Here is a 27,806-nt window from a genome sequence, read left to right as displayed (position 1 = left end):
TGACTTATTAGTTTTTTTAGGGTTTTAACTTTTATGGTAAAAAAATTTCTAATGAATTATGCTCATGGTAACTGCCCTTTTATGCTTGATTTGGGATTTAAATTAACTTATTTTATTGCATTTTTTTTCCGTCCAGTTGATTGGGATTTGAAAGATTTAAAATTAACAAAAAGATTGAGTTTGAGTGGGTTTGAACTAAGGACCTCGCCCATGAATTTGAAGCGCCTAACCAACATACCAGTGCGCGAGTTTGTTTGAAGTAGTGTCACTATATTCCTTTTAGCTTCTAATTTTGTTCTTTTTTATTTTTTAAATATGTATATCTAGTAAAAAAATTCGACAAAGCCGTATCACGTGACACCCCTTGGATCAACGTAAATCCGCCTCTGCTAACTAATAATGGCGATGACTAATTAAGGAGGTTGGCGATATATAATATTGTTGATTTGTGGTGATAGTCCATAGTAATTAGTGGCTATCATGATCAGGATGGTAGATGACGGTAGTTGATAATGGCGGACAATGACAATGGCGATGAGTAGCGGTAAAAATGAATGAAGTAGTGATGCAATGCTATTTTCGTAAAAATCTTTGAGTGGATCGCATCATAATGATATTTAGATTTTGTTATACAAATTTATTAAAACTCATAAAGTGATTATACAATTAAAAAACATAATTGAAGTTAAACCTTAAAAATAAATATGCTTAATAATTAAAATTAAGACTTTGATTAAGTGAAAATAAATTGATCTTGCAATTTCGGTTCTTGTCCTTTTCCTTGGGTGCAGGTGTGAGTGAGTATAAAATCAAATTATCTCATATATTCCTTTTTTATTCATAAATAAAAAATGGAAACTCAAGACAAAATAGTACAGGTGTGAGTGAGTATAAAATCAAATTATGTCATATATTCCTTTTTTATTCATAAAAAATGGAAACTCAAGACAAGACAAAATAGTAAGACGTGTATAAATAAACCGACATAAATGGTTACTCCACTAGGAATTCGATATTTGTTTATCCAAAAAGGAAGATATACAACGGATTAGCCGCAGAAAAAACAGTAAACTAGTGTTGTGTGTGTGAATGGTCCCAATGCTTTTACATTGAGCTTTTTCTAGAAAATAAAAGCAAAAGCGCCCAACCGCCTTGGAGCAATAATAATGGAGAAGTGCAGGGTGTGTGTAACTGGGGCAGGTGGATACGTGGCTTCATCGCTAGTGAAGCTTCTCCTTTCCAAGGACTACATCGTTCATGGCACCGTTAGAGACCCTTGTAAGTTTTTCTCTGTTGTGAGAAACAAACACCAAATACGAACATCTTTGTTCTAACATGCTAGACTAATTAAAACTGAACATGTTCTTTTTGGAGTTTCTGAAGAGGCCTTTTGTAAATTAATTTGCAGCTAATGACAAGTATGCTCATCTGAAAAACCTTGACAAAGCTGCTGAAAACCTCAAACTCTTCAAGGCAGACTTGCTAGATCCCAATTCCCTTGCTGCAGCCATCAAAGGATGCAATGGAGTATTTCATGTTGCTAGTCCAGTTCCTTCAGGCTCTGTACCAAATCCCGAGGTATGAATTTGCTAGCCTATTAAATTATTTCTTGTGACCAAACTAGCTTCTCTAAAGATCTAAAGCAGAGTAAACTAATGCCATGATGCCATGGTAAAAAAACAAAACAATTGGTCAATATCCAGTTTCTATATATGTCCATGGATTTAGAGATTATCAGCTTATTCACTTTGTGATATGAATGGTATCCTGTGGTTTCCATTCGTAGATCTCCAAACATCAGTGGGATCTTCCTCAGTAGTTTAGCATATTGGGATCTTAATTACAAGTTATTAATTGTTGAAAGCACGTAGAGGTGTCTTTCTACAAAATGAAGAACAAGATAGTGAATTTATATTGGGATTTTATGCGATATACTGTTCAAAAGGATGTTTTCACGGTGATTAATATTCTTACAATAAGAGACACTTCCATGGATCTCCACTATTTGGGGGCCTAAGACATTGGAAAATCGGGTGCATCCAGAATACATTGTATTGTAATCAAACGATCTGCATTTCTAGATTGCTTTCGAAATAACTATTCCCAATGTGCTCTAGTTCTGCACCAAAAAGAAAGTAAAATTCTTCTTATGTTCAATGGCTTGATTGCAGGTAGAACTTGTTGAGCCCGCAGTAAAAGGCACACTTAATGTTCTGAAGGCATGCTCTGAAGCAAACATCAAGCGAGTTGTGTTTGTATCTTCTGTTGCTGCTGCTGCCTTGAACCCCAACTGGCCGAACGGTAAAGTGAAGGACGAGACTTGTTGGTCGGACAGTGAATACTGCAAAGCAACTAATGTAACTTCTTTTACTGATACAAGTTTGCAAATTTGACTTCTGTGGGAATTTAAAGATTATTATTTAATAATCAACATGTTTCTAACATACGATACATAGTGTTGGTAAAGTAATATATGATCTGTATCTTGAGTACTTATTTTACTCGAGCAGTGTCCTGTCGGAATGGCTTATTTTATGTTAAGATAAATTTGGATTTGAATCTTGAATGCTTGTTTTGTTAGAGCAATTTCCTATCTGATTTTGTGGTTCCACATGCATGCAGAACTGGTACTGTTTTTCTAAAACGATGGCTGAGAAAGAAGCTTGGTCATATGCAAAGCAAAGTGGACTTGATATGGTAACTGTGCTCCCAACACTTGTTATTGGGCCAATGTTGCAGAAAACAACAAATGCAAGTAGTTTGGTTCTCATTAAGCTGCTGAAAGGTACCAAGAAGCCATCAATATACTTCACTGTTTTAATGTTTCTGTATTATTTCTTCTACTTCTACATCTATGCTTGCATGAGTTGCTCATCGGTGAATAATCGGAGTTCACTTTTCCCACAAGATTTTTAATTCTTTTAGCGAGCATGATCATATATATATGTGTATCCTCAACTTGTCTTGTCATATATGAATTTTGGTTATCCAAAATACTTGGCGGTTGACGATAAGCAAGATATCATTGAAAGCAAAAAAAGTGCTGTCTAGTTATCTTTGAGGTTATTATCTAAGCTACAACAACAAAAACATACCCAGTGTAATCTCACAAGTGGCGTCTGGGGAGGGTAGGGAGTACGCTGACCTTACCCCTACCTTTGTGGGGCAGAGAGGCTGTTTCCAAAAGACCCTCGGTATTTTTGGGACAGTGAGTTTAGGTGTATTGTAGTTTTCATGTTTGATATGTTCGTTGGTGGTAGCTTGGACTTTTTGTCCATAACATTTGGGTAATTTTATGATTTCAAATTAAGCACACTAGTTAATGAGTTCCTCCTTGTATACATTCATTTTATAGCCCTGAATGCTTTGGACAACTGCCGGAAGCCCCTCTAGCTTATTACTTTATACAATTATAGGATATGACAGAGGAACAGGGTCACTTCCCCATTTCCCCTTCATGTAAATTGCTGAAGTTGACTTCTTTTATTATCTGTAAAATTCAAAATAATAAAATAAAAGAGAAAGAAGTAAAGTTATGTGCTTTATAGGTCATTTGATAAAGTTTAGTAGGCCAGTTTGTGATAGTTTTGGTTACAAGCGTTGTTGCTCTTTTGTTATCCTTCTACTCTAGTGTTTTCAAGCATTGCTTTTGCTATGAACTCTCGAGTGTATTGCCTGTTTAGATAAAAGACCTCCTAGCTACTATGCACCGACAACTACTAAGCATTGTGTTTAATGGTAGTAAATATTAATTTTTATGTAAGGGAACGAGTTGACCTATTAATCATGGATATCATAAATAACTGGTTCAGAGTCTAGGCATATAAGAACATTTGCTGAAATAAGCAAAGTTTCACCGAAAGGGATAGACCCCACTCCCAACCTCTTCATACCCATTTTTTCTATTTCAGTGCGAACAGGGTCGTTCTCCTTCTCCATTCTCGAGATTTATTACCTAAAAGGAGCACAAGCACTTAAATATTATAGCTGCATATTATTGTATCAACTGAGTTGCGTTGCATCTTCTTATGCTAATGGCTTCATGTGTTGTTTATGTGATTTCATGTATATGGATCCTGGTCGTGGTTCTTTCATTGTTTCGTTTGAAGTGACTGACATCCCTTCCTTCACTCTTTGTGTTGTTCATACAGAAGGATATGAAGAGCTGGAAAACAAGAGACGGTTTCTAATAGACGTACGTGATTTAGCTGAAGCTTTGCTGCTATTATATGAGAGACCTGAAGCTGAAGGTAGATACCTGTGCACGGCTCATACAGTGAAATCAGAGGATTTAGTTGCCATGCTGAAGAAACACTACCCCAACTACAACTATCCTAAACGGTGAATTTCTCTCCATTCCACCTTATGCTTCTTTAATGGGAACTAGTGTCCTATTTCCCGTGTCTGGTTTAAGAGTTGCAAAAAGAAGCAGCTTAACATAATAGGGACTTCTCTTATGGTATTTTATTTCCTATTCCAGTGTGTCTGGTTAAGATATTACTAAAGAACAGTGTCATCTATTTGATCAAGCCTATTGATAAGTATCTTGTTTTTTCTTCTCGTAATAGCCTCGCCCATTAGTGATACTGTGATATTGTCCACTTTGGGCCTAGGACCCCACGGCTTTAAAACACGTTACCCAGGACGTATAAGGAAACACCCCTTAGATCCTAGTGACGCTCGAATTGGACAATATCACTAGTGGGCCGGGCTCTTGCACTTGTGCACAGAAGTTCCTCGTTTATCTAAATCTGTTGTCCTAAATGTAGTTTTTATTTTGCAGTTTTACCGATGTGACGGATGAAGGAAGTTATAGTTCGGAGAAGCTCCAGAAGTTGGGTTGGCAATATAGGCCACTGGAGGAAACTCTAATTGATGCAGTTGAAAGTTACAAACAAGGTGGCTTTCTGGATTGAAGAAGAGGAGACATCTCAAGTCCACCTTTTTGCTTATTGTAATACTTTGTGGTAAATAATTGCTTTGCATGTCTTTCAAGTATCTATAATAGACAGTCTGGATTGAGGAGGTTGTACTATACCCCTTTTGAGTTCTATTTCGCTGTTTCTTTTTGTTGTTTTATTTGCTCTCAGTTGGGGTACAGATTGCTCTCAATTTGGTCAAGTTCAACCTTGTATTTCTATTCCTAGAGCTTATGAGATTTGAGAACTAGAAAAGCTTATAGCGGATCTCTAGATAGCAGCAGGCGTTTTAGTGAAGCTGCTTGGCGAATTTGTCTATCGTTACTTAAAAGTGACGAGCTTTTGGACATTTCGATATGGAGAGAGCATTTGAGCGGAGAATTTTTGTGCTGAAGTTCACAAGCTAATTGTCAAGAAAATGAAAATCAAGACAAATTCAAGAACCTTCCCTAGAATGCGTACGATGTGTACACACACATTTTTGTGTGTGATTGAGAACAATGAAATTCTGAAGTAGTAAACAATACTCCGCTATTAAACTGTTCATTAGGTGAAGTTATATATTGAAATTGGAAAATTCAAGTTGTAAATTGCTACAGTGGCATACTCTCTGAGAAGGGGGCAGGTGGGGTGAAAATCACAAAAATTGGGGCTAATGAAGAAAAAACAAAGTGACAAATGGGGAATGCTAGAAGCTGATGAACACAAAGTAGGACCATGAAACAACCATTAGAATGGGAAGCGCTAAAAACTTGTTCAATTCTTAATTAAATATCTCGAATTTGAGCATGAAAATAAAATCTCCTCTGATAAGTATCATGTCCACTTACGGCTTTAGCTCATATTCCTTTTATTTTTGTATTAAAATTTACTTAATTGTATAAATAATGTAATCATAACTAAATAAACAACATTTTGTAAAATTTGGAATTGATAAATTCAAAATTTTAACTCGTATCTTTATTCTTTATTCAAGAGGTTAGAAGGTGATTTTTCATGCGTTATTTAAAATTAATCAGACGAGTAAAATACCATTAAAGAAGCTGGCCCAGCTGCCCAAAAACTGACCTGCCACTGTCATTGCTAAGAAAAGAGTATAAAAGCCGTTAACAAGAAATTTGTTTTTGACAGTGCGAGTAAAAACGATGATGATTGAGTCACTACTTGCTTCTTCTCTTTCTGCTTCTACGATACTACGTACCTCTTTTCTACTATGCTCCTCTGTTTTTCTCTCTCTCCATCATTTCTCACCAATTCCAATCCCAATTCTTCAAAATCCTTTCTTTTACTGTTCCACTTCTTAGGATCCGCCATGAATGTTTATTAGCCTCTTAACTTTTTCGCTCTCTTTTTTTATTTACCTGTCGTGCTCCTCTTTGTATAATCATGACCCCCCAGTTTCTTCACCTTTTTACCCCATCCACCCCCTCCTCTCCTGTTTCTTCTTACTCTACTCTTTTGTACAGCTGATCCACCCCAAATAAAAGCCCCACCTTGACCCCCCTTCTACCTTTTGACCTACGCCTCTTTTTTTCCACCCTCAGTTCTAGGGTTTCCTTTTTTCTTCTTGATCCTTTCTCTTCTCTTCCGCCAGCTCTCTCCTCAAACACCCTTTTCTTGTTTTGTATATACCTATAGTTTTTCACCATCTTTTCTTCCTTTTTTAGGGGTTTTGCTGGGGTTTTCTGTTTATAAAAAGGTGGGGTTTTTAATGGATCAACTTTAGTATAACGTGAATAGCTTCTTTTTGTGGTCTAAGTAATATTCCCTTAGTTCTCCTGTATCTTCTTTTCTTCATGGCGTATCAACAGCAGCCACCAGTTCAGGGTTCAGGTTCAACTAGTAGTGGGGTTCCATTCTTTAATTCTCCTTTTGGGGACACCACTTTCACTAAGGTCTTTGTTGGAGGCCTTGCTTGGGAAACTCAAAGTGAAACCCTCAGAAGATACTTTGAACAGTTTGGTGAAATCCTCGAAGCTGTTGTCATCACTGATAAAAATACTGGCCGATCCAAAGGCTATGGCTTTGTGAGTCTCCTTTTGTTTGGTTTACTCAATTTGAAAACAGTACAGCTTTTTTACTGGATTTCTCTTCTTTTTTATGGAGCAAAAATTGCTTCTTTTTTGAAATTCCATCTTTGTCAATAAGTAATTACTTCCTCCCCCCCCTGTTTTTTTTACAGCGAGGTGATATATTGTCTGTCACTTGCTAAATCATTTAAATTGCCTATCTTTTCCTTAATTACTAAGCCTGCAGCTAAGAATTTGGATAACTGAATGACATAATGTCCGCATGGTATTTCTATGGAGGGTATAGGTCACTTTTCGGGACCCTGAATCCACGAGGAGGGCTTGTGCTGATCCTGCTCCAGTTATCGATGGGAGGCGGGCAAATTGTAATTTGGCTTCGTTAGGACGACCTCGGCCTACTGTGCCATTTGGTATTGTACCTTATTTTGGTTGAATGCTCTATTCTATTTCTATGTAATAATATTGGACCATGGGGTTGCGCATATCTTGACAGTCTGATGAGCTCTATGTTATATAAAGTGTTAGCTTGTAGATTGTTTTTCTATTTGTGCACATTTGCATGCACTCCCAGCTAATAAAAGACAATGTATGATCCATCCTAAGCTATCATATGGTGGAGATATTGTTGAGATGGTGAAATGGAAAACTGAGGGAGAAAGGTGAGGTAAGTGCATTTAAATTGTTGCAAGTAAAAAGAATTTGAGAAGATAAGCCTTAGGATTGATACACTCTGGTGAAATGATGATGGTAGGAGGAGTAATAAGATACTAAGATCTGGAAAATAGAGTTGAAGTTCTGTATTGTGATACTCTAATTAAACTGAAGTAGACAACGCATTAGACATTCCTGCTTTTTGGGGTTTCGTATAATTAAGTCTCACAAAGATTGTAGTACATGGTTTAAAATGAGAAATAAAGGGATGTGAATAGGTCCGCTTGATCAGACGACTGAAGATCATGAAGTGCATGCGATCAATAACCGTGCTTCAGAATACTCTTGAGTCTTTTCTCCTCTTCTAACAAGAAATCATCCCTCATCACGAAGTGACACAATGATCTTGGCCCTTCAACAACTTCCTTGTTTGCTGAAATGAAATGGTTTACATAATGCGTACAGTATGTTTTGACAAATTCTTTAACCTTTTGGCCCTATACCTATCTACCTTCTTGGTGGACGGCGGGGATTTTTGCTCTTTGACTTCTCCAAAATTGATGGTGTAGAACAGAATAGATTGCTAGCACGCTTAATAAATCACTTGTGTGACCTTTTTGCATAATCAATGTGGAGAGCTGTTTCCTTCGCTTCTCTCTAACACATTGATAATCTTTGACATTAAGGAAGCTGCAAAGTTCCTTTACAGGCTTTTTATATGAAAAATTGTAACGCTGCCTGTGAATTGTTGTAAAAACATCTATATGGATCACCTGTTTTTGGAAGGATCCTGCGAATGACAATTCATGGCTGGTTATGTGTTTGACAGAGATCTAAGATGACAACACCTAACCATTTGATATGTCAGGGCACATCCTACCTGGAAAAAGGGAAAGAACCAAAAAGAAATAGGATGCTCATTCTTTGAAGTGCATTAGCTTACTTCCACTTTATTTGGTACAGGACGTCTGAGGTCATCAACTCCATTTCCAGCAGGTCTACCAGCTGCTCGAGGTGGTTACGCCGGAAGCTTTGGCTACCAGCAACCGGTTTCTTATGGATACCAACAAGGCTTGATGTATTCTCCCTATGGGTAAGCTGTGTCACACGCATGCTTACTCTCCACAATCCACATATAAATTCGGAAGAAAAGTGACTTTTTATAGACTGTGCAAGCACTGATTCATTTATTGTTTATAGTAGAATCATAGAGGAAAACATGCAGATAATTGGCATAAGGAGAAAGGAAGGTTCGGTTAATTAATGTAGCAGCATACTGTTCCTAAATTTTAACGTATCGATTCTTGAAATGTCATCGCATTCAGGATTATAAGTTTGTGGGGGAAAAGGGCCAAGCTTGATTTCGTTCATTCTTGAATTTCATGAGTTTCATATTTTGCATGCAGAACAAGTAATTTCTCTCTTTTTACTGAGAAAGCGCAAAAAGTTTCATCCTATTCACTGAGAGAGAACCATGTTACTTAATTTGCTTATTTTAAATCAAAAGAATAATTAACTTAATTGATCGACCTTAGGCCTTCATGTTAATATTTCATATGTTAGTACATTTATCACATGGATTATTTGTGTGTATTACATTTAAAATCACAACTCTTAGAAGGTACTGTAAGCTCTATTTTACTAATGCAGGTATGCGACATATGGTGCGGATTACGTTTACCCTCAGGTTAGTAGCAGTGTAGCACTGCATAAATCGAGACATTACAGTTCATCCCTTATTTTTGCTGCTGTAAAAAGGTTCAAGTGCCCTTTTGTCTTGACTATGAGACTCAATTTTGATGCATACTGTAATTTTATCCCATAGGGTGTTTACAATCCTTATGGAGGACAACAATACCTTCCTATATATGGTGTACCTGGAACTGTTAACGCAACAATGTATCCTTACGGCCAGCTAAGTCAGGCTGTTCCTGGAAGTCACAGTTATACAACATTGCAGGGTTATGCAGTGCCAGGTCATCAGATTCTTCAGTTTGGTGGGCCCAGTGTCAATGCAATGACAGCTTCATCCATTCCAACTATTCAAGCACCATACCAAGCAGGCACATCTCTTTTATTTGCTTCTTATGTATGCATGCATGGTAGCCTTGCATATCATATTATCATAAAGCAACTGTTTCTGATTTTTAGGTGTTGGAGCACCTGTTACACCACAGCCACAGTTTATACTACCTACTCATTCTCCTCAATTTATGCAAGGTAGCGGTTCTGACCAAAATGCAGGGTGAGATTTTATCAAGGTAAGTGGTAATTCAGACCCAACAGATGAAATAGCTGCGACGTATTTGCTTCTGCAAGTTGCAACCACAATTTTCCTGTTGATGTTTGTGTTCTACTTTTGACCTTTAGGTACTAGATTGCAGCAGGACTAACAGCAGCAGTATTGCTACTTGAGAGGCGGGCTTTTAATCTAGCCTTGCAAATTGTTCACTTTGCATTCTAGAGGTACTAGATTTGGCTTCGTTTAACCTGTTTTTATCTTTTGAGTTCGTCCATGATCCAACACCCCCTCCTGCCTCTTTGTCATTTTTTTTTTTTTTTTTTTTTTTTTGTACGTGTGTTGGGTGTGTTTTTTTTTTTTTTTTTTTTGGGGGGGGGGGGGGTGTGGGGGGAGTTCAATTGCATTTATGAGGTCATATGAGGACCAATACAGAAAGCAGGTCAATTATAATGAGACAGAAGAGGATACTGTGTTTTCCCCAGAAAGCAGGTATCTCCTCTATGCAAATGGCCATATATTGAAATAATTATATGGCTTCACTTATCCAAAAAGAGAAAAGAAAGCATCTCTTTAAAAAAAAAAAAAAAAAAAAAGGAGAGAGAGAATTGAAAGCATAATTGTAGGGCTGCTTTCTTGGTGAACCTTCTTTGCCTGATTAAGAATGCTGGGTTTGGGCTAACATGTTCCCTGTTGTGTCATGTGTGTACAAGAACTCCCAAAGATGTTGGTTTTCAATTTTCATTAAATGCTTGATGATGATGTTTCTCGGAAAATGCTTGTTGCAACCTACTGTGCGTGGCAGGTATAATTACACATCGATGGAATATTTATTAGCTCTTTCTCGTTGTTGTCTTGATCGTGCTACGCATATTATTGGATTATTGAAGTGGTTAATAGTAGGGACTCTCATATCTTCTTATCATATATTGATTTTAACAATCTTTATGGCGTTCGAGGATGTAGTCTCTATCATGAGAGTTCAATATTGTTCTTTCCTTTTTCGTTTGGTGCAGCTTAAACTTGCATTATGTATTTGCATGTCATTAAAGGTCCTTTGTTGTGGTAAGCAGTCCTGTTTCAGTGCCATTTACATGTCATCAATATGAATTGTGTCTGAAATTAATCTACTAATAAGATATGCAGCCACTTAATAAAAGAAAAGAAAAAAAAAAAAAAAAAACTAAAAGAAAGCTGTGTATGTAGATTCTGGAAGATATTTGGTCTGTAGCAAGGTGTTATATTTCTCCTAGAGCATGTACAAAGCTAGTAGCTTGTTCAACTGTCTGTAGTCTTAACATTATTTGCCTTCATGCAGGTTGTAAAAAAGTCACACTCACCATGAGAGCTCAATGTCTGAGTCGCTCCTGATGATTGAGTGAGGAAACATGGAAGTTGCGGATTGCAATTCCTTCAACATCATCATGTATCTAGGCCCTTCTTTTCTGCTGGTGTCGGGATAACTGGCAGACAGTAGGTGTCATGCTTTGGAGGGATACTGGAATAGGTTTCTGGCTCCCTCCCCGTAGCAATAAACTCTATAAAAAATTCATATCAGAATCAACCTATGATTCTTTTATAGTCCCAGAATATGCTTTTGGGTGTGTAGATAGTCACTGTCTTGCGTGCTGCGTTTAAAAGTATTCTCAAGTCTTGTGCATAAAAGAATCAATCTTTAGTCTTAAATTTCACATTCATTTTGTAATTTGGATGTTCTATTTATGATTCTTGAAGCAAGAAGCTTCAGGTCCATAAGTTATTATCACCGAGGTTGGTGACATGACCATAATTTGGAACATTTTTGGTGCAAAGCAATCTTGCATCCTTGATTTGTCTTCATCCTGTTTGGTACAAGAAGAAGAAGAAGAAACTCGGGGCAGACTTCGCAACTGAACACAGGACTGCAATTAATCCTCTGAAGTTTATATTTCTCTTTCCCCACTTCTGTCAAATATTATATGGATTAACATTTGAAGAGAAAAAGCTGATTGAATTTCGTTTTATGTTTTAGAAGTTGATCGTTGTTACTCAATCTATGTAAAGTACATTTGTTCGTAAATAACGAATGAATCGTGTAAAATCAAAGTTTGGGTCATTGTCCAAGAAAGAAGAAACACGCGGGGGGTGTTTTCCATCCATGCCAATGTGTCAAATACTAGTCCTTTTGTTTCATATTTGACGTTTTAAACAAAAGTGTTTGCTGCTTTTTTTCTTCTAAAATCTAATGTTATTCTTTCATGATTTAAGTGTTAATTAAATGTGATAGTTTTAAGAGAAATAAAGGATAATGTAGTGATTAGATTATATTCATTGTTTTGCTTAAGGAGTGCAAATAAATACAGATCCTTGTAGTTAAAAGTACCAATTTCGCACGAATGCTTACATGGTTTAAGATATGTTTAAAAGTCCCCCAATTATTATTTAACTTTAATTTTGATGCTTGTGGTATATGACTTAGTACAATTAATTAAAATGTGTCCTTTTGATCCCTTTATGAAGAAAATATGTTATATTTAGATATTTAAATTATTTAACCATCAAACACGAAGTAATAGTACAAATTTAACCTAACACATATTAGGTGGTGAAATAATTTATAGTTATGATAAATTTGTGAATATTCGCAATAAAGCGATTAAAAGTGCACATTTTAGTTAATGGAAAGTTAAAAGTACTCAACTATATATAACAAAAGACTAACGAGAAAAGGACCGAAATAGTACACTATCTTGGGGTTTGGATCTAAAACCATACATGTTTTTTTACATGGAGCATTAATAGTCCATTATATTTGCATAAGTGGTGCACTTTTAGTTAACTACCAAATATTATGTTAAAAATTTAACCAAAAAGGGCAAAAATGCCCTTGAACTATTAGAAAAGGTCTAAAAATACCCTTCATCTATCTAGTTTGCTAATAATACCCCCAGTTTAACTTTTTGGCTCATTTATACTCTTTGACGGTCAACACTAAATTTAAAAAAATTATTTAAATTACACATGACATTTTATTACTAGTCCGATTTTCTAAATCTGAAAAAATTGAATTTTTATAAAATCTGGAACAACTATATATATAAATGTGGTAAGCCCGCATTTAAAAATAATAATTCAGGATTGAATTTTTATTAACAAATGTGGAATTTTTTAAATCTGAAAACTGTATTTTTTTAAAGGGTGGAAAACCCTTTTTTTTAAATATGGAAAACTAAATTTTTTAAATCTGAAAAATTGAATTTTTAAAGTAAAATGTGCAAAACTAATACTTCATAATTTTCTTCTAGATTTTAAAGAGAATAGCTTTCTGGATTTTTTTTTTAAATACAATTTTTCCACACTTTTTGTAAAAAAAACATTTTTTCCAGATTTTTATAAAAATCTAGTTTTTTTCGATTTTGAAAAAAAAATCCACTTTTTTTTTTTTTTAAGTGTCCTAAAAATAAAATCATGAAAATCTAAAAATTTTAGGACAAAAAAATCAATTTTCTTGATTTAAGAAAAAACCATTTTTTTCAGATATTTTAATTAAAAAACTATTTTCCATATTTTTTGAAAAAAAAATCAATTTTCCAGTAATAAAATGCCATGTATTATTTAAATAAAATAAATTAAAAATATAGTGTTGACTGTTAATCAAAGGGCATAAATGAGCCAAAAAGTTGAATTGAGAGGTATATTTAGCAAAATAGATAAATGAAGGGTATTTTTAAACCTTTTCTAATATTTCAGGGGCATTTTACCATTTTTCGTTAAATTTTTAACAAAATATTTGAGAGTTAACTAAAAATGCACTATTTATGCAAACATAATAGACTATTAATGCTCTATGTAAAAGAACATGTATGGTTTTAGATTCAATCCCAAAAATAATGTATTATTTTGGTCCTTTCTCAAAGACTAACATTAAAATTTATTAACAATTGATAGACCAAAAGTGGACACAAGCAACTTGGTTAGTAATAATTGAGAAACTAAAACTAAAAACATTATTCATCAAAATATATAAACTAAAACGGAAATAAAACCTTATGTAGTAATGGTAATTCCGTGGATAGTTGGCTGACATAGAGCGTTGTGCGTTTAATTGAAACTTGTCTAAATTTGTGAAACTGGAACATGGCGGAAGCCGGCGAAAGCAAGTCACCGGCAATTAAACCCGACCCAGAAAGTACCTCTCCGCCACAACCAGAACCACAAACACCATCGCAGCCACCTCAAACGGAAGTTTTGCCAGCAAAGCAATTGGAATCCTCCCCAAACGAGCAGCCTGATTTCGTCTATATTCCCACCTATTCTCGTAAGTCCCCTATTCTATTTGCTTCTCATATTTCTGTATTGATTGATTAGTTGATGTTTCGGTGTTCTTCTTTTAGGTTGGTTTTCATGGAATACCATTCATGAATGTGAGGTTCGTTTTCTTCCTGAATTCTTCGACGGAAGATCACCTTCTAAGAACCCTAAGACTTACAAATACTATAGGAATACCATTATTCGTAGATTTAGAGATAACCCCACTAAAAAACTCACCTTTACTGAGGCTCGCAAGACTATTGTTGGAGACGTCGGTTCAATTCGTAGGGTTTTCGATTTCTTGGACACATGGGGTTTGATTAATTACACTGCTAACTCTTCCAAGTCTCTCAAGTGGGAAGAAAAAGAGTCAAAGTCAACATCTGCTTCAGCTCAGCAAAACAGTGAAGCTAATGGAACTTCCACTGATCTTACTCTTCCTAAAAAAAGACTGTGCAATGCCTGTAAGACAGTTTGCAGCATTGCCTGTTTCGCTTCTGATAAGGTGATTGCCGCAATCTTCCATTTTGCAGTGTTTGGTTTGTCTTGTTTATTTTGAATCTTTAAACTTCAGCTCAGTTGATGATACTTAATTTAGCTCTCGCTGTTCAGCTTATAGCTTCCTACTTTTTGTAGCTGGTGGGTTCATTAAAATAGTTTTTATTTTTATTGTTTTTCTGCTTACTGCCAAATGGCAGTGTTTACTTAAGTGTTGGTAGGACTTGTTGCTACGGTCAAATATAAGTTTACTCCGATTTTGTTTGTTTAAATGCAGCATGATTTGACTCTTTGTGCAAGATGCTATGTTCGTAATAATTACAGAGTCGGCCTCAATTCTTCAGATTTTCGGCGAGTTGAGATTAGTGAAGAAGTTAAGACAGATTGGACTGACAAAGAGACTTTGCACCTTTTAGAAGCTCTTATGCATTATGGTGATGATTGGAAGAAGGTTGCTGAGCATGTTGGTGGTAGAAGCCCGAAGGAATGTGTGGCTCGATTTGTGAAGCTTCCTTTTGGTGAGCAGTTTATGGGCCCTCCTGAATCTGCAGAAGTGGATGGTGAACTCGGGTCTGAAACTATGTATCTTCCATCCAAGAGAATGCGCCTCACACCCCTTGCTGATGCAAGCAACCCAATTATGGCTCAGGTACTCAATTACATTTCTTATTACATGGAAGTGTTTAGGACGTTAGATCAATATGTTCTTTTTAGTACTGTGGACATGAATATCGAACGTAATTTGGACACAGATTAAGTGCTTGTAGACTGTATATTTATATCGAACATAATTTGAACATAGATTAAGTGCTTGTAGACTGTATATTTTGCCTTGGATACTTGCAAGTACATTGTAGTTGCTGAAGCAATTTCAATTTCAACATGATCAAGGAAACTTCGCTTCTCATCTGAGATTTGATAATTTCTCTTCCTTATAGACCTTTGTTGTCCGGCCCTTCCCCGGACCCCGCGCATAGCGGGAGCTTAGTGCACCGGGCTGCCCTTATTGACTAAGAGTCTTTTGGGTTGCCGATTTGTTGAGGTGGATAAATTGACTGATTAACTCTTGAGTATTATTCAAGTCAGACCTCAAGTGATTCCTTTTGTTTTTGAATCTTGGTGTAGGCTGCTTTCCTCTCTGCTCTTGCAGGAAAAGAGGTTGCAGAATTGGCAGCACATGCCGCTGTTACAGCTCTGTCTGAGATTGGTGAGGGAATAACTAAAGGGAGGCTAGGATCACTACCCTCTGGTGTGGAGAAGCAAGGTATTTGTCACTACTTATTACTACTTGTTTTAGTTTTGACAGCAAATGCTTATAATTGCAAACAATTAGATATTTGGGGAGTCAGCTTCTTAAGAAATGAGTTTGTTTGAAGCGAAATCTGATGCGACTCATCACTTGGTTTATGCAGTAGTCTTACTCTGCACATTTACAATGTTAACTAATGTAACTTCTTGGTGCATTGTGGGCTACATTTTGTCCGGGAGCGTCTGACAACAACTTTTGGAGTGTAGAATGCTAAGGGTCATGTTTACTGACATCCTTGTTTAGCTTACAAGGATGTTTTCTGGAATCATTGCCTAGCCTCTCTATTCTGACAGGATTGACATTCTTCCAGACGGAGACATTAATGACCTTGATACACAATTAATTTAGAGTGATTAAACTACTCCATGAGTACTTTAGTGATAATGAGACCAGGATAAGAGGCTTCGGGTGTTCCAATATTGATATTAAAGTGTTCCAATCTCGTATTTCTGAATATCAAAATGACTTTATCTTTTCCTTCTGATCGGTATATCAAAATGACTTTTATCCTTTCCGGATTCTTAGGAGTTTGGACTAAGGGAACTATGGACAATTAGGAGAACTTGCAGATGACCATGGCCATGGGTACCCTTGAACTTGATAACCCTTTTTTCTTTGTCTTCTTGATTTGGTAACCCACCCCCAACACTAAAGCCCCCTTCCCACCCTAGGAGCAGGAATGGTTTTTACCGATTTTCCCTGTTGGTACCTAAACCTTTGCACTAGTCTACCACTTGAGCAACCCTCCCTCGTGATAGAACTGTTGGCAAAGGAGGCGGATTTTCAGGGAATTACAACAAAATAAAATAGTGAAAAGGAAGATGAAACATTCATTTTCCAATTTTACAAGCAATAGACTTCTAGATGGCTCAGTGGATTTGTGCTGTAAATGACATGCTCTTAGACTATGCAGAATCGGATGGCACTTCCAATGGGTATGCGAAGGATACCCTTGAAAGTGCTCTTGTTGAAGCAAAGGCTCAGCTGGAGAAGGAGGAACTTGACCTGGAGAGAGGCGTCTCTAATGGGGCAATTGAGGTATACTCGTACATGAAATCGAGTGTTAAATATACCAATATTCTGTTGATGAGGTCATCAGTGCTAATTGATTTTGTGATCTTTGTACATGTTTGCTTTCGTGCTCTACAGGCCAAGGAGATTGAGGACAGAATTGCTCGTTTTGAGGAACGTGATTTACAGATGGAAAAAGAGTGGCAACAGCTGATGCAGCTTAAGAACCTGATCTTCACTGATCAACTTACTTTGCTGCTAAACAAAGCTGGTGCTCCAACAGCTGGAGAAACCATTGGGGAGGAACCGATAAGTGTTAAGGCAGAATGCCAAATCCCCTTGGTATAACATGGTCTTTTAGTTGGTCACCAATCTAGTGGGACTTAGTTATTTGTCAAATATTAGGTAGTAGCAAATTCAGATGAATCATATAGCATTATTTGGCTGCTAATCCTTGGCTTTCCCCCCTATATTTCCTGACTTACATGTTGTATTCCCCTCTGACAGAACTTGTAATTGGCATTTTTTGTTCTGCTTTTTTTAGTAGTGGAAACTGGTAACGCAATACCATTGTAGAGGATATTGTTTTTACACTTGTTAGCTTCATGTCCAGTTCTGCTGCTTAACTCTTACTATCATAATGGATTGGTCGGATATGTTACTAATTTAAAGTATTTGCAGAAAACGAAATAAGAGGATTGGGGAAGGGAAATCAGGCTTGACCTTCTTTTATTTCTGAGAACCGAAAGAAGAAGGGTTGCTTGTTTTGAAATGTTAAATAACAATAGAAGATTTCTGAACCAAAAAGGTCTTGAGTTGCTGCTTTCAAAAGGATGACTTCTTAGAGCAGAACTGATAAGTACTTCCGTTAGTAGTGTATTTATTTTCTGGCAACATACCCAGTGGCTAGTGTGGTCTAATAAGTGAGGTTTGGGGAGGGTGGAATGTACGAAGGCCTTACTCATATCTCTGTGGGGGTAGAGAGGTTGTTTCCGAAAGATAGTCAGCTGAAAAAAAGCGTTTTCCGAAACAGGTTTGAAAGAATACACGAATGGAAAAGTTATGATAAAAATATGGAAGAAAGAGAAATATAAACAACAAAAGTAGTATAGGTAACCAAAGTAAAAGAAGCAATAATAGTGATAAAATGAGGAATATGCTAATAATAGAATAATGCTAATAATACTCGAACCGTGCTCGTCACTAAACTAATTGTTTGATGGCTTACTAACCTTCTAGCTTTAATCCTTGAGCTTCATGTTCTTCTATCTAGGGCCATGTCGTTGGTGAGTTGAAGACATGCCATGTTAGGTCTAATCACCTCTCTAATTCTTACTCGGTTAGACCTATCACCGCCAACTCTCGCACCTCCGCACTTGGGCGTCTGTGCTTCTCCTCTTTACATGCCCGAAGTATCTCAGTCTCGCTTCTTGCATCTAGTCCACCATGGAAGTCATTCACATCTTGCACCGTATATCTTCGTTACTAATCTTGTCTCTCCTCCGGTGTGTCCACACATCTGTTTAAGCATTCTCATTTCTGCAATTTTTTTCTTCGCGCGTGTGAATTTTTAACCCACAGTATACCCCATAATATATTTATTTTCTAATTTAACTTATTATTAGGGGTGGGGCTTTAGATAATTCTACTTGAATATGATAATTTCGGTTTGACTTTTGGATTTTCAAATTTAAGAAATTACGATCCGCATCCAAACTATAAAAATTCCGGTTCAATTTCTTGAAGTACGGTCTCGGATTAACTGATCTGTTTATTTCGAATTTCAATTTTAAGATTATAAATGAGGCTTCTCCTCTTAACTAAAAATATTTATATCAAATGGCTTAATAGTATTTTATTTCCATCACATGATCCTCCATTTTATCTCTTACACTACCAACAAAGTCGTGTGAGGTACTCTTCTTCTTGGACAAGTGGCTTATTTCTCTCACATCATAATTCACAACTGCAATCTCTCAATAAGTTTTCAACTCTTTACTCTTTTAAAAAGTACTCCGTATGTGTTACTCATTTGTCTTGGAAAAGACATTCTTGACTCTTGAGAAGTTCTGCGGAAGGAAAATAGTTATACCGTTGCACTAAAGGAGAGTTCATGTCCTTACATTTGCCTCTCCCAAAAAAAAAAAAAAAAAAAAACAAAGAAAAGAAAATGTCTAAGCGACGACGTGATGAATATACGCCAATAGCGGAAGCCATGAGTTTAATTAACAACAAAGTGAATCTCATAGGTCTGGTCCTCCAAACTGGCTTTCCAAAGAAGTCTAAAGGCACTGGTAAAAACTCACTTTCAAGTTGCTTTTTTTCTTCGAGTCTTGTAATTTATTTGTAAAAAGAAGAGCTTTTTTTGACAGATTTCTTCTGCTTGGTTAAAATCATTGATGAGTCGTACCCAAGTGGCGGGCTTTCTGTTAATATTTTCACAGAGACGATGGATAAATTGCCTGTGGTACTTAATGGTGGTGATATTATTCTGCTTTCTCAAGTTGTGGTAACTTCATTGACTTCTACTTTTGTAATATGTTCTGCTATATTTCTGAAAATCTTGAACCTGGGGACTTGATTTCTTGGTCTGTAGTTATATTCAGTGCAAAATAAGATAAGGTTATTGCGTTTACGCGCATAAAAAGTTATTGTTGTTGTGCAGATGAAAGTTCATGAATCTGTGGTTTATGCTGTGTTCAACAAAAAGTTCTCTTCGTTTGCTTTATTTGATGGAAAACTTAGTACAAGCTTTCTTCCTTATCAATGCTATTCGATTTATCTTGCTAAGGAGCAAGACAAAAAATTTATACTTGGTCTGAGGAAGTGGCTGGTTCATCATCCTACCGCACTAGGTACTCTACTTCTGGTACAGACTTAGCTAAGTGACACATGAAAAGTTATGTATTTTTACACATTGATTGCATGTTTGATCTATTTAGAGTACTGGTTAAGCAACAACTTTGGAACCTGAAGTCTTTCTAAAATGTGTCTTTGTTAGTATTGGAACATAGTAAAGGAATCTAGTTTCTCTTTCCTCTGACATATTCTCAACCAGATGCTGCATCTGTTTAATTTGGGTGGTGTGGAGTCATCTGTTTCCATTCAAGGATCAAAATAACATTATTCCCCTCCTTGTGCAGGGGTGGGGATGGGGTGGGGTGAGAAAGTGATAGATTTCCTTGTATAACAATTTAAATTCAAATTTCTTACTCTTGATTTGCTAATAATTACCTTAATAGATTCTAGTGATTTCCAATCCTTGAAAGATATCAGGGAAGGCGGCGGCTTCAATTTGCTTTGCAAGGTAATACTAGTACTTGTACTCTTTTATTACATAGGCCTCCATTCATTTATTTTTGAAGATCAGTTAAGGAAACACATTGCTGGTTGTTTTGGTGTTCTTGAGTCTTGGCTGTGGACATATGCACTGAATATTTTCATTGCAAATTTCGATGGCATATGCAAGATTCTTCGTGTATGGGAAATTAGAAAAGATGAGTGGATGCTTCTTGTGTGGGATGGAACAGACACTCCACCAGTCGCTATTAATGCTAAGTGAGTGCTATCTACTTTTATTCATTCCTTTGCTTGACCACCACATTCGGTTTTCTCTTAGAGGATAATATTTATATTTTTCCTTTTCAAGCCGTGGAAACAGCCTCTTGCAGAAATGCAAGGTAAGGCTGCGTATAATAGACCCTTGTAGTCCGGCCCTTCCCTGGACCCCGCGCATAGCGGGAGCTTAGTGCACCGGGCTGCCCTTCTTTTCCCTTTTCAACTAGAGTTATTTTGTTGCACTAGGAAGAATTGGTATAGTTCTCAAGTAGATTAGTTTAAATGCTCACAAACAAATTTTGCCTGCAATTCATATTTGAACTGGACCTGATGAATTAATTGCATATTAAATTGAGCCATCCAACGCTTGCTCACCTACTCTTCTTAGATCTTTTTTTTTTTTTTTTTTTTTTTTTTTTAGCATCTGGTTGTGAAAGCTATGTAAGTGTTTACATGTTACATATATTTTATGAATTTCAGGTTAGAGGATGAAATGGATAATCCTCTTCCTTTAGAGTCAGTCCCAGTTTGTCTGCCAAGAGATATTTTATGTAACTTGCCACGTCTTGGAACTGTTCTGACGGTAACTCTAGATTGTGGCAATGAGAAACTAGGAGTGAACGTGCTTGGGACCAATAGATGGGTGAAATTTGATAACCTAAGATGTCAACTTCATGCCTCACTGTGGAATGCTTCCCTCTTGCCGATTACTAGGTTTTGCTATTTGCGCGATGAAGATCACATTGTTTTACAGCGCATGAGGTTCTCTCCTCTAATATTTACATATTTTCTTGTAATTATGTGATACTACATAGTGCATTAGACATTTGGTAAGATAAGCATGTCCTGCATAATCACTGCACAACCATGTAATAGCACATGCTCTCGTAATATTGTAACTAATGCCTACATTATCACCAGAACACCTAATTGCAGCTTGAAGGTGCCATGATAATTTTTTTGTTCCCTGTCCGGTGCCATGTTTTGCATCCCCATCACAGCATAACTATTCTAACATATACAAGTTGCATATCTGTAGGGAGCATAAAGAGCGTTCCAAATCTAAATGGGGATGGATGCCTCTTTCAAGCTTACCTTGGCCAAGTCATGTGACAGGTTTGATTGATGTGCTCACGAAATATCTTCATGTTTGATCTTTTAATCATGTATACCAACATTCACCTAATATTCTTCGTTATAAAAAATCTTCAGTGACCGACCATCCTGACGTGCCTTTTGTAAGCTTGATGAGAGCTCTTGCGAATCCCAGGGTATCTCACTGCTTTCTTAAAATATTTCATTTCTTCTTCTTCTTTTTTTCTGTTGGTTTCAACTGTGTTAGTCATTGAGTTCTTTAATGTCTCCGGAAATATTACATCTTCATGGCTGGTTGTTGTAGTCAGGCATTCTGGGACTTTATTAGCTATTGAATTTAATGCTGGAACAGATGGAAATGCCCATGAATAGAGAATAGTGATGTCTCATAGGGGGCTTGTATTCAACTGGGTGAGGTATTCCAGTTTGACCAGTTTGGATTGAGGTTTGTGTTATCTGTTCGTTGTCATTTGTGTTATCTGTTCGTTGTCATACTTTCAGTGGCTTCTATTAAGGTATTTGCTTGCCACTGAAACGATTTTTCAGAGCTCAAAGTGAGGAGAATGAAAATTCCCTTTCTCGTCATCCATGCTGGTTAAGTGGGTACTATGTTTATGCTTGGACTTGTGATACTGAAAATCGAAAGGGTGGTGGAGTGGGGTGGGGGTGGGGGATTATAATTGCGAAAGCACTAAATCCAGGGGGAAGTTGTTCCATTTTTATGTCTTTATGCATTAGGGTGACGGTTATAGGATGTATAGTTTGAGATTATTTTATAATGATCATATTTTGGACCATATACTTCACCTGACATAGTCAAAGTTATATCATTGAAGCTTCTACCTTGTAGGTGGTAGGTAAATTTCGTTGTGTCGTTCGCGTTGTGGCATCATTTCCTTGGAGCGTTGAGGAATATCGTTCCCCTTCTGGTATTTATAGGATCCGACTAACCTTAGAGGATCCTACTGCCCGAATCCATGCCTATCTATATGCTGAGGATGCGGTATCAATTTCTCTTTGCGTTCAGTTTTTGTTCCAACTTATATTGTGAATATCTCGAAAAGGTTCCTTAGGCTTGCACAATGTTATACTCATGGAAAATGTTTTACGCTGAACTTCATACCAGCTTCTTTGGTAGATATGTCTTCTTCTGTCTTTAATAAGATGCTTGATTAGGTTATAGATTAATAGTGAACTTTTCTTGATCTAGAACATTAATCTTGAACTTTTTGGTCGATCTAGCATTAGTCTACATCATCTTTTCCATCCAATAATATGCAAGGCTAGTAAGTCTAACTTGCTTTCCATTTACCCAGGAACATTTCTTTGGTCGCTACCCTTCTTTTGATGTGCTAAAAAGAAAGCGGAATTTGTTGCTTGGAATTTCTGAAAGTGATGGCGATAGTGAGATGAATGAAACGTCCAGAAATCCTCCCTGGATAATCTGTTGCTTGTTTTCTTATCCCATTGATGAGAATGATGTCTGGGGAAGCAGGAATTTCCGAATTTTCGCAACCATACTCCTGGGATGAGCAAGTGAAAGTTGTATATTTTGTGTACATGTAAAGGGCCAAACGTATATTGAGTTCTTGTAAATGTGGTAGTGCTAGTTTTTGGAAAACTATCAGCCTTTTTTGCATTATAATTATCTTATTGCTGAAGCACTTCAACGTCGGGAGTGACCAAATGTATTTTGCTTTCTTGTAAATGTAGTGATCACCTTTTCTGTACAAGTACGTTTTAAAGTTACTTAGTAGTAAGTAAATATTTTGGTGCTGAATAATGCCATGTTGAAAGTTGTACTTTTATCAATATTACTGGTATCTGATCTTCTGGTTAGACATCATAGATGAGTGTTGGACCTTATACATGATTGACAATTTTGCTTAGTTAACAAATTATACTTGGATATGTCATTGAGAATTGTCACGAATAGGTATAAGAAATATTATTAACCCAAGTGCCTGCAAAAAGGATTCCATTTATCAACTAAGTACATAATAATTTGTTACTCCACTGTCAAAAAAATTTAGAGACGTCAAGAGACAATGCATGCATAAATTTTGGGTTGAATTTGTTTCCTTAATTGTTTGAGAAAGAAAACTAAAATATTTAGAAATTAAATCAAAGTTCTTTGTATGATATTTAGAAAGTAAGTGAACAACTATAGTAAAAAATTAGTTGAACCATGTAATTAGTACTAGGATCTAGATTAAAAGAACAATTTTAGTAAGAAACTGGTAAAAAGTAATACGGAGTATTCTTTTTCAGTACATGAGAGTAGGGGTGTACATGGACCGGGTTGGTTCGGATTTTTTAAACACCAAACCAAACTAATTGCGTCGGGTTTTAAAATTTATACACCAAACCAAACCAATAAAATTCGGGTTTTTCAAACTCGGATTTTCTCGGTTGTTCGGATTGTTCGGTTTTCTCGGATTTTTTCGGGTTTTTTTTCGAATAGTCTTGATACAAAACATATAACTTTTACTTTAAATATTTCTTTAGTCCTAGTAAGATACAATTATATAATTAAGGTGTTTCTTAAGAAAATAACACAAAATGTGAGAAGAGTGATGACATTGTATTAAAATATTCAACAAAAGCTAATATAATCGGTTAAAAAATATATTGCTAACTAACAAGCCATAAAAGAAAATGACCATAATCTAAAAATACTCAGCCATGCTTAAATAAGTATTAATTATATGACAGAGAAAAAAACTTAAGTTATGTATTTTTATTCTCTAAATCAATTATGCAAAACTAAAGAATAGATATCCAACATTATTGTCATTTCTAGTGATAAATTGAATTTCTTTTGTTAGGATTAGTGTTGAGTTGGTTTTGGTTTGGATTTTTTGAGTTACTAACATCCATAGGATATAAAACTTATTGACATTCAAAATTCTAAGTTCAAGCTTGAATAATATGATAATAGATAAAAAATTAAGAAAAAATTTAAGAAATATTTATAAATTACTTTACAAATAAATATTTTTATGTATAAAATATTTTAAAAATTGAATACATGTAATGTCGGGTTGGTTTGGTTCGGTTTGACTTTTTTAGTTAAAACCAAACCAAACCAATTATGGTCGGGTTTTTTTTCCAACACCAAACCAAGTCAAACCAAACCACTAGTCGGGTTTTTTTCTCGGTTTGACTCGGTTTATCGGATTGGTGCGGTTTGTCGGTTTACTTTGTACACCCCTACATGAGAGTGATAAATTTGTCAAAAGCAAACAAGTGAAATTTATGCAATGTAAAAATTCAAATACTAAAGATTTTATAGTAAAACAATTATAGTCTTGGGATTATAATTCTGAGGCTAAATAATTCCTGGATTATTTAGTACTATTTTCTTTATTTGGTTCATTGGATTAAAAATGGGATATACTAGGTATAATTTTAAAAATGTGTTATGGTTTGAGGTTGATAAAATTGGATAAATTTTTGCTTCCAATTTTAACTTTGATATTTCAATGACCTAGATATACATGAATCATATATTGCAGAAACTGTGCAATTTTTTTCTTGTTGCAAAAACTGTACAGGAAACTGAAGTAAAAAAGTGCAGAAATTGTGCAAAAAATTAGGTGTGGCCTAGCCCTATTTATTTTGATCTTTTATAGTTGGGGGGGAGGGAAGTTAAACCTAAGCCATGGTTTTTAAAAAATGTGTTGGTTTGAAGTTCGATAAAATTCGATAAAGTTTTTGTTTTTAACTTGGATAATTGAATCATAAATTGCAGAAACTATATATATATATATATATTTTTTTTTTTTTTTTTTTTTTTTGCAAAAACTGTGCAGGAAACTAGAACAAAAAAGTGCAGAAATTGTAGCAAAAAAAGTGCAAAAACTTTAGCTAAAATCTTTGTAGAAACTAAACAAAAATCAGAAGCTAAATATGTGCTGAAACCAAAATTAAAACCAACAAAAACATACACACAATTTAATCAATGAAAAGGATTCAGGGGTAAGATGGTCATTTTATAGTATTATCCCAAGGATTAATAATCCTGGCATTTAGTTGTCCCATCCGGGAGATGGAATAATTTAATCCCAAATGTTGTTATAATTTTATACGGCGATTAATTTGTACCCCATATCAAACATGGGATAAATTTAATCCCAAATTCTTATCTCACCTTATCCCACCTTATCCCTTCTACCAAACAACCTGTTACTTACCTACTCTTTTATTTGTTTCTGGTGGGTAATATGAAAATGATTTACTCATTATGCTAAACTAATAAATACAAACATATCATTACTAAACTATAGTTAAATAATTACTTTCTTACCTAATAAATAAAAAAGAATTTCCAAAATTCTAGCATTTTTTTTAACTATAAATAGACATTTCATTTGTTCATTCTATATCAGTAAAATAATTTTTCTCTCCTGTTTTTTGACTTGTCCTTGTTATCTCACCATTTTCAGTAAGAGAAATAACTTCTTTTTTTTCTTTATTTTTCCTTCTGTTTTCTTAGTTCCTTATGGTTTTCAAGGTTTTTTGTAAATCTTTTTATGTTTTCCTATTAGAAAAAGATAAATTTTTTAATGTCCATTTTTTCTGTCTTAGACTGTTTCTTCTTTAATTCTATTTTCTTAGTTGCTTGATCTGTTTGAAAATTTGCACTAGTTATGGAGCTTAAACATAAAACTTGTAGCTTTTGCAAATTTTCTGCATTTGAATTGAGAAATTTTCTTTGTTCACGAGTTTGCTAAGTGTAGATTACAGTAAAGGAATATCATACTAATAACTGGAGAGAACAAAGCATTTGGTGTAAAAAAATTATTTGAGTTTTTTCTGTTCTTTTATTTCTTATGTTTTTTGAGGTTTTCCTGCAAATCTTCTTATGTTTTTCTATAAGATAAAAAGATAAGTTTTGAATGTTGATTTTTTCTGTCTTATGCTATTTTTTCTGCAATTTTTATTTTTTATTTTGCTTGATTTGTTTATTTTTTTGAAAATTCTGCATTACTCATGGTGCTAAAACTTAGCGGAGTAGTTTTTGCAAGTTATATGCAGTTGGATTGAGAAATTCTCTTTGTTCATTTGGGTAGTTAAATGTAGAATTCAGTAGATAAATTTAGTTTGATTCTTGGTTTAAGGTTTCATTAAGCTTATGAGTGTTTTGTTACTAAGATCAGAAAATATGACTAACTTTTATGTGGTCCTTTTCTCAGGTAATACAAAATTTCCACACAGATGAATTCAGACCAGTCCCCTGTCGCCGTTGATGCTGTCTCTTCAGCTGGCCTTTCACCGATGATTGCGAGTATGCGCTTTGCCCTCATCGGTGAAGAATCTCCTCTCACCGAACCACTTTTCTTTTCGCCATCGCGCATATTGGTGGAGGATTCTACCGTCGCCACCACTCCAGCCACCAGCATTTTATCGTCCCAAGGGGCAGTTGTAACACCTCGTGCATTCGGGCTAAGATTTGACTCATAAGACGGGGGTATAATGAACCCAATTTGAGTAGTGTATAAATGGTGTTTGAAACCCAATCAAGACATGAGAAGAGTCCTTGAGCAAAGGAAAGTCGGAAGCTACCCTACGAGCGTGTTTTCAAGTGAGTTTGCACCACGTCTCAATTAAAATGAGTATACGGAAAAATCTATAAGGAATTTGGGAAAATTTCCTTCTTGAAAGTTGTAGATCTTTGAAATACCTTTCCAACGGTATATTATGGAGGTCAAACAGACATCTGTACAAAAAGTTATGCCCATTTTACTAAAATAATGTTCTGCCGATATCTTTTGTGGAATATATACGGCGTGAAAATTATACGGCCGTATACTCGTACAGTAAAATTGGCCCAGAAAGCCCAAATCACTGTAATTGATTTACGGTGAGACATACGGTCCGTAAAACTTTTACGGACGTAAAATAGGCGTAAAATGGGTCCGACAAAGAATTATAAAACTTCGTTTTAAGGCTTTTTCACTTCATTCTTCACACCCCCAAGCCCTAGAACGACCTTCTATTCTCTCCCGTCATCAAGAACACCAAGGTAAGCCTACTCTAATCATTCCAAGTCAATTCTAATATATATCCTTGTAATCTAAACAAGAAATCATCATTCCTAACCTAGGGTTTTCAAGAAAACCCATCTCAAGGTTCAAGAACTCAAGATTTTGGAAATTTTCTTCAAAGTTAAAGTATCCAATTCAAGTTTGGAGCATTACCAG

At 35.7% G+C, this 27,806-nt stretch overlaps 4 protein-coding genes and 1 long non-coding RNA gene across 14 annotated transcripts; 4 read left to right on the top strand and 1 right to left on the bottom strand.

Moving 5' to 3' along the window:
• Window positions 1-1,140: 1,140 nt before the first annotated feature.
• Window positions 1,141-5,174, top strand: LOC132045335 (cinnamoyl-CoA reductase 1-like). The gene is made up of 6 exons (XM_059435890.1): window positions 1,141-1,278; window positions 1,409-1,578; window positions 2,172-2,357; window positions 2,623-2,785; window positions 4,152-4,341; window positions 4,784-5,174. Exons 1-6 carry the CDS (start codon window positions 1,167-1,169, stop codon window positions 4,914-4,916), a joined length of 954 nt encoding a protein of 317 aa, XP_059291873.1. The 5' UTR covers window positions 1,141-1,166; the 3' UTR covers window positions 4,917-5,174.
• On the bottom strand, window positions 2,642-3,101 carry LOC132045337 (uncharacterized). Its single transcript, XR_009412399.1, has 2 exons — window positions 2,960-3,101; window positions 2,642-2,852 (listed from the first exon to the last, which is right to left on the bottom strand). It is a non-coding gene; the product is annotated as an uncharacterized LOC132045337 (long non-coding RNA).
• An 856-nt stretch (window positions 5,175-6,030) lies between the features above and the next one.
• On the top strand, window positions 6,031-10,068 carry LOC132045336 (uncharacterized). 2 transcript variants are annotated; one of them, XM_059435892.1, is made up of 7 exons: window positions 6,031-6,946; window positions 7,236-7,359; window positions 8,564-8,693; window positions 9,251-9,287; window positions 9,561-9,663; window positions 9,752-9,861; window positions 9,971-10,068. In XM_059435892.1, the coding sequence occupies exons 1-6, from the start codon at window positions 6,716-6,718 to the stop codon at window positions 9,847-9,849; spliced, it is 723 nt and encodes a 240-aa protein (XP_059291875.1). In that variant the 5' UTR covers window positions 6,031-6,715; the 3' UTR covers window positions 9,850-9,861; window positions 9,971-10,068. The 2 variants fall into 2 exon arrangements, with proteins under 2 accessions (XP_059291875.1, XP_059291874.1); XM_059435891.1 differs by having other exon boundaries at window positions 6,037-6,946; window positions 9,426-9,663.
• Window positions 10,069-13,880: 3,812 nt separating this feature from the next.
• Window positions 13,881-17,547, top strand: LOC132045349 (SWI/SNF complex subunit SWI3B). Its single transcript, XM_059435915.1, has 6 exons — window positions 13,881-14,136; window positions 14,213-14,634; window positions 14,905-15,276; window positions 15,753-15,891; window positions 16,850-16,974; window positions 17,086-17,547. The coding sequence occupies exons 1-6, from the start codon at window positions 13,956-13,958 to the stop codon at window positions 17,293-17,295; spliced, it is 1,449 nt and encodes a 482-aa protein (XP_059291898.1). The 5' UTR covers window positions 13,881-13,955; the 3' UTR covers window positions 17,296-17,547.
• A 1,278-nt stretch (window positions 17,548-18,825) lies between these two features.
• LOC132045352 (protection of telomeres protein 1b-like) lies at window positions 18,826-23,446 on the top strand. 9 transcript variants are annotated; one of them, XM_059435922.1, is made up of 10 exons: window positions 18,833-19,241; window positions 19,320-19,456; window positions 19,613-19,802; window positions 20,190-20,254; window positions 20,318-20,505; window positions 20,986-21,267; window positions 21,545-21,621; window positions 21,718-21,776; window positions 22,451-22,603; window positions 22,917-23,446. In XM_059435922.1, exons 1-10 carry the CDS (start codon window positions 19,061-19,063, stop codon window positions 23,130-23,132), a joined length of 1,548 nt encoding a protein of 515 aa, XP_059291905.1. In that variant the 5' UTR covers window positions 18,833-19,060; the 3' UTR covers window positions 23,133-23,446. The 9 variants fall into 9 exon arrangements, with proteins under 9 accessions (XP_059291911.1, XP_059291912.1, XP_059291907.1 ...); XM_059435926.1 differs by having other exon boundaries at window positions 18,834-19,241; window positions 20,417-20,505; XM_059435923.1 differs by having other exon boundaries at window positions 18,834-19,241; window positions 20,357-20,505.
• Window positions 23,447-27,806: the final 4,360 nt, after the last annotated feature.

The sequence above is a fragment of the Lycium ferocissimum genome, unplaced genomic scaffold (assembly GCF_029784015.1).
Source record: "Lycium ferocissimum isolate CSIRO_LF1 unplaced genomic scaffold, AGI_CSIRO_Lferr_CH_V1 ctg653, whole genome shotgun sequence".
Taxonomy (NCBI): Eukaryota; Viridiplantae; Streptophyta; class Magnoliopsida; order Solanales; family Solanaceae; genus Lycium; species Lycium ferocissimum.
Note: the sequence above shows the minus strand (reverse complement) of the source record. Positions and strands in the feature narration are given on the sequence as shown.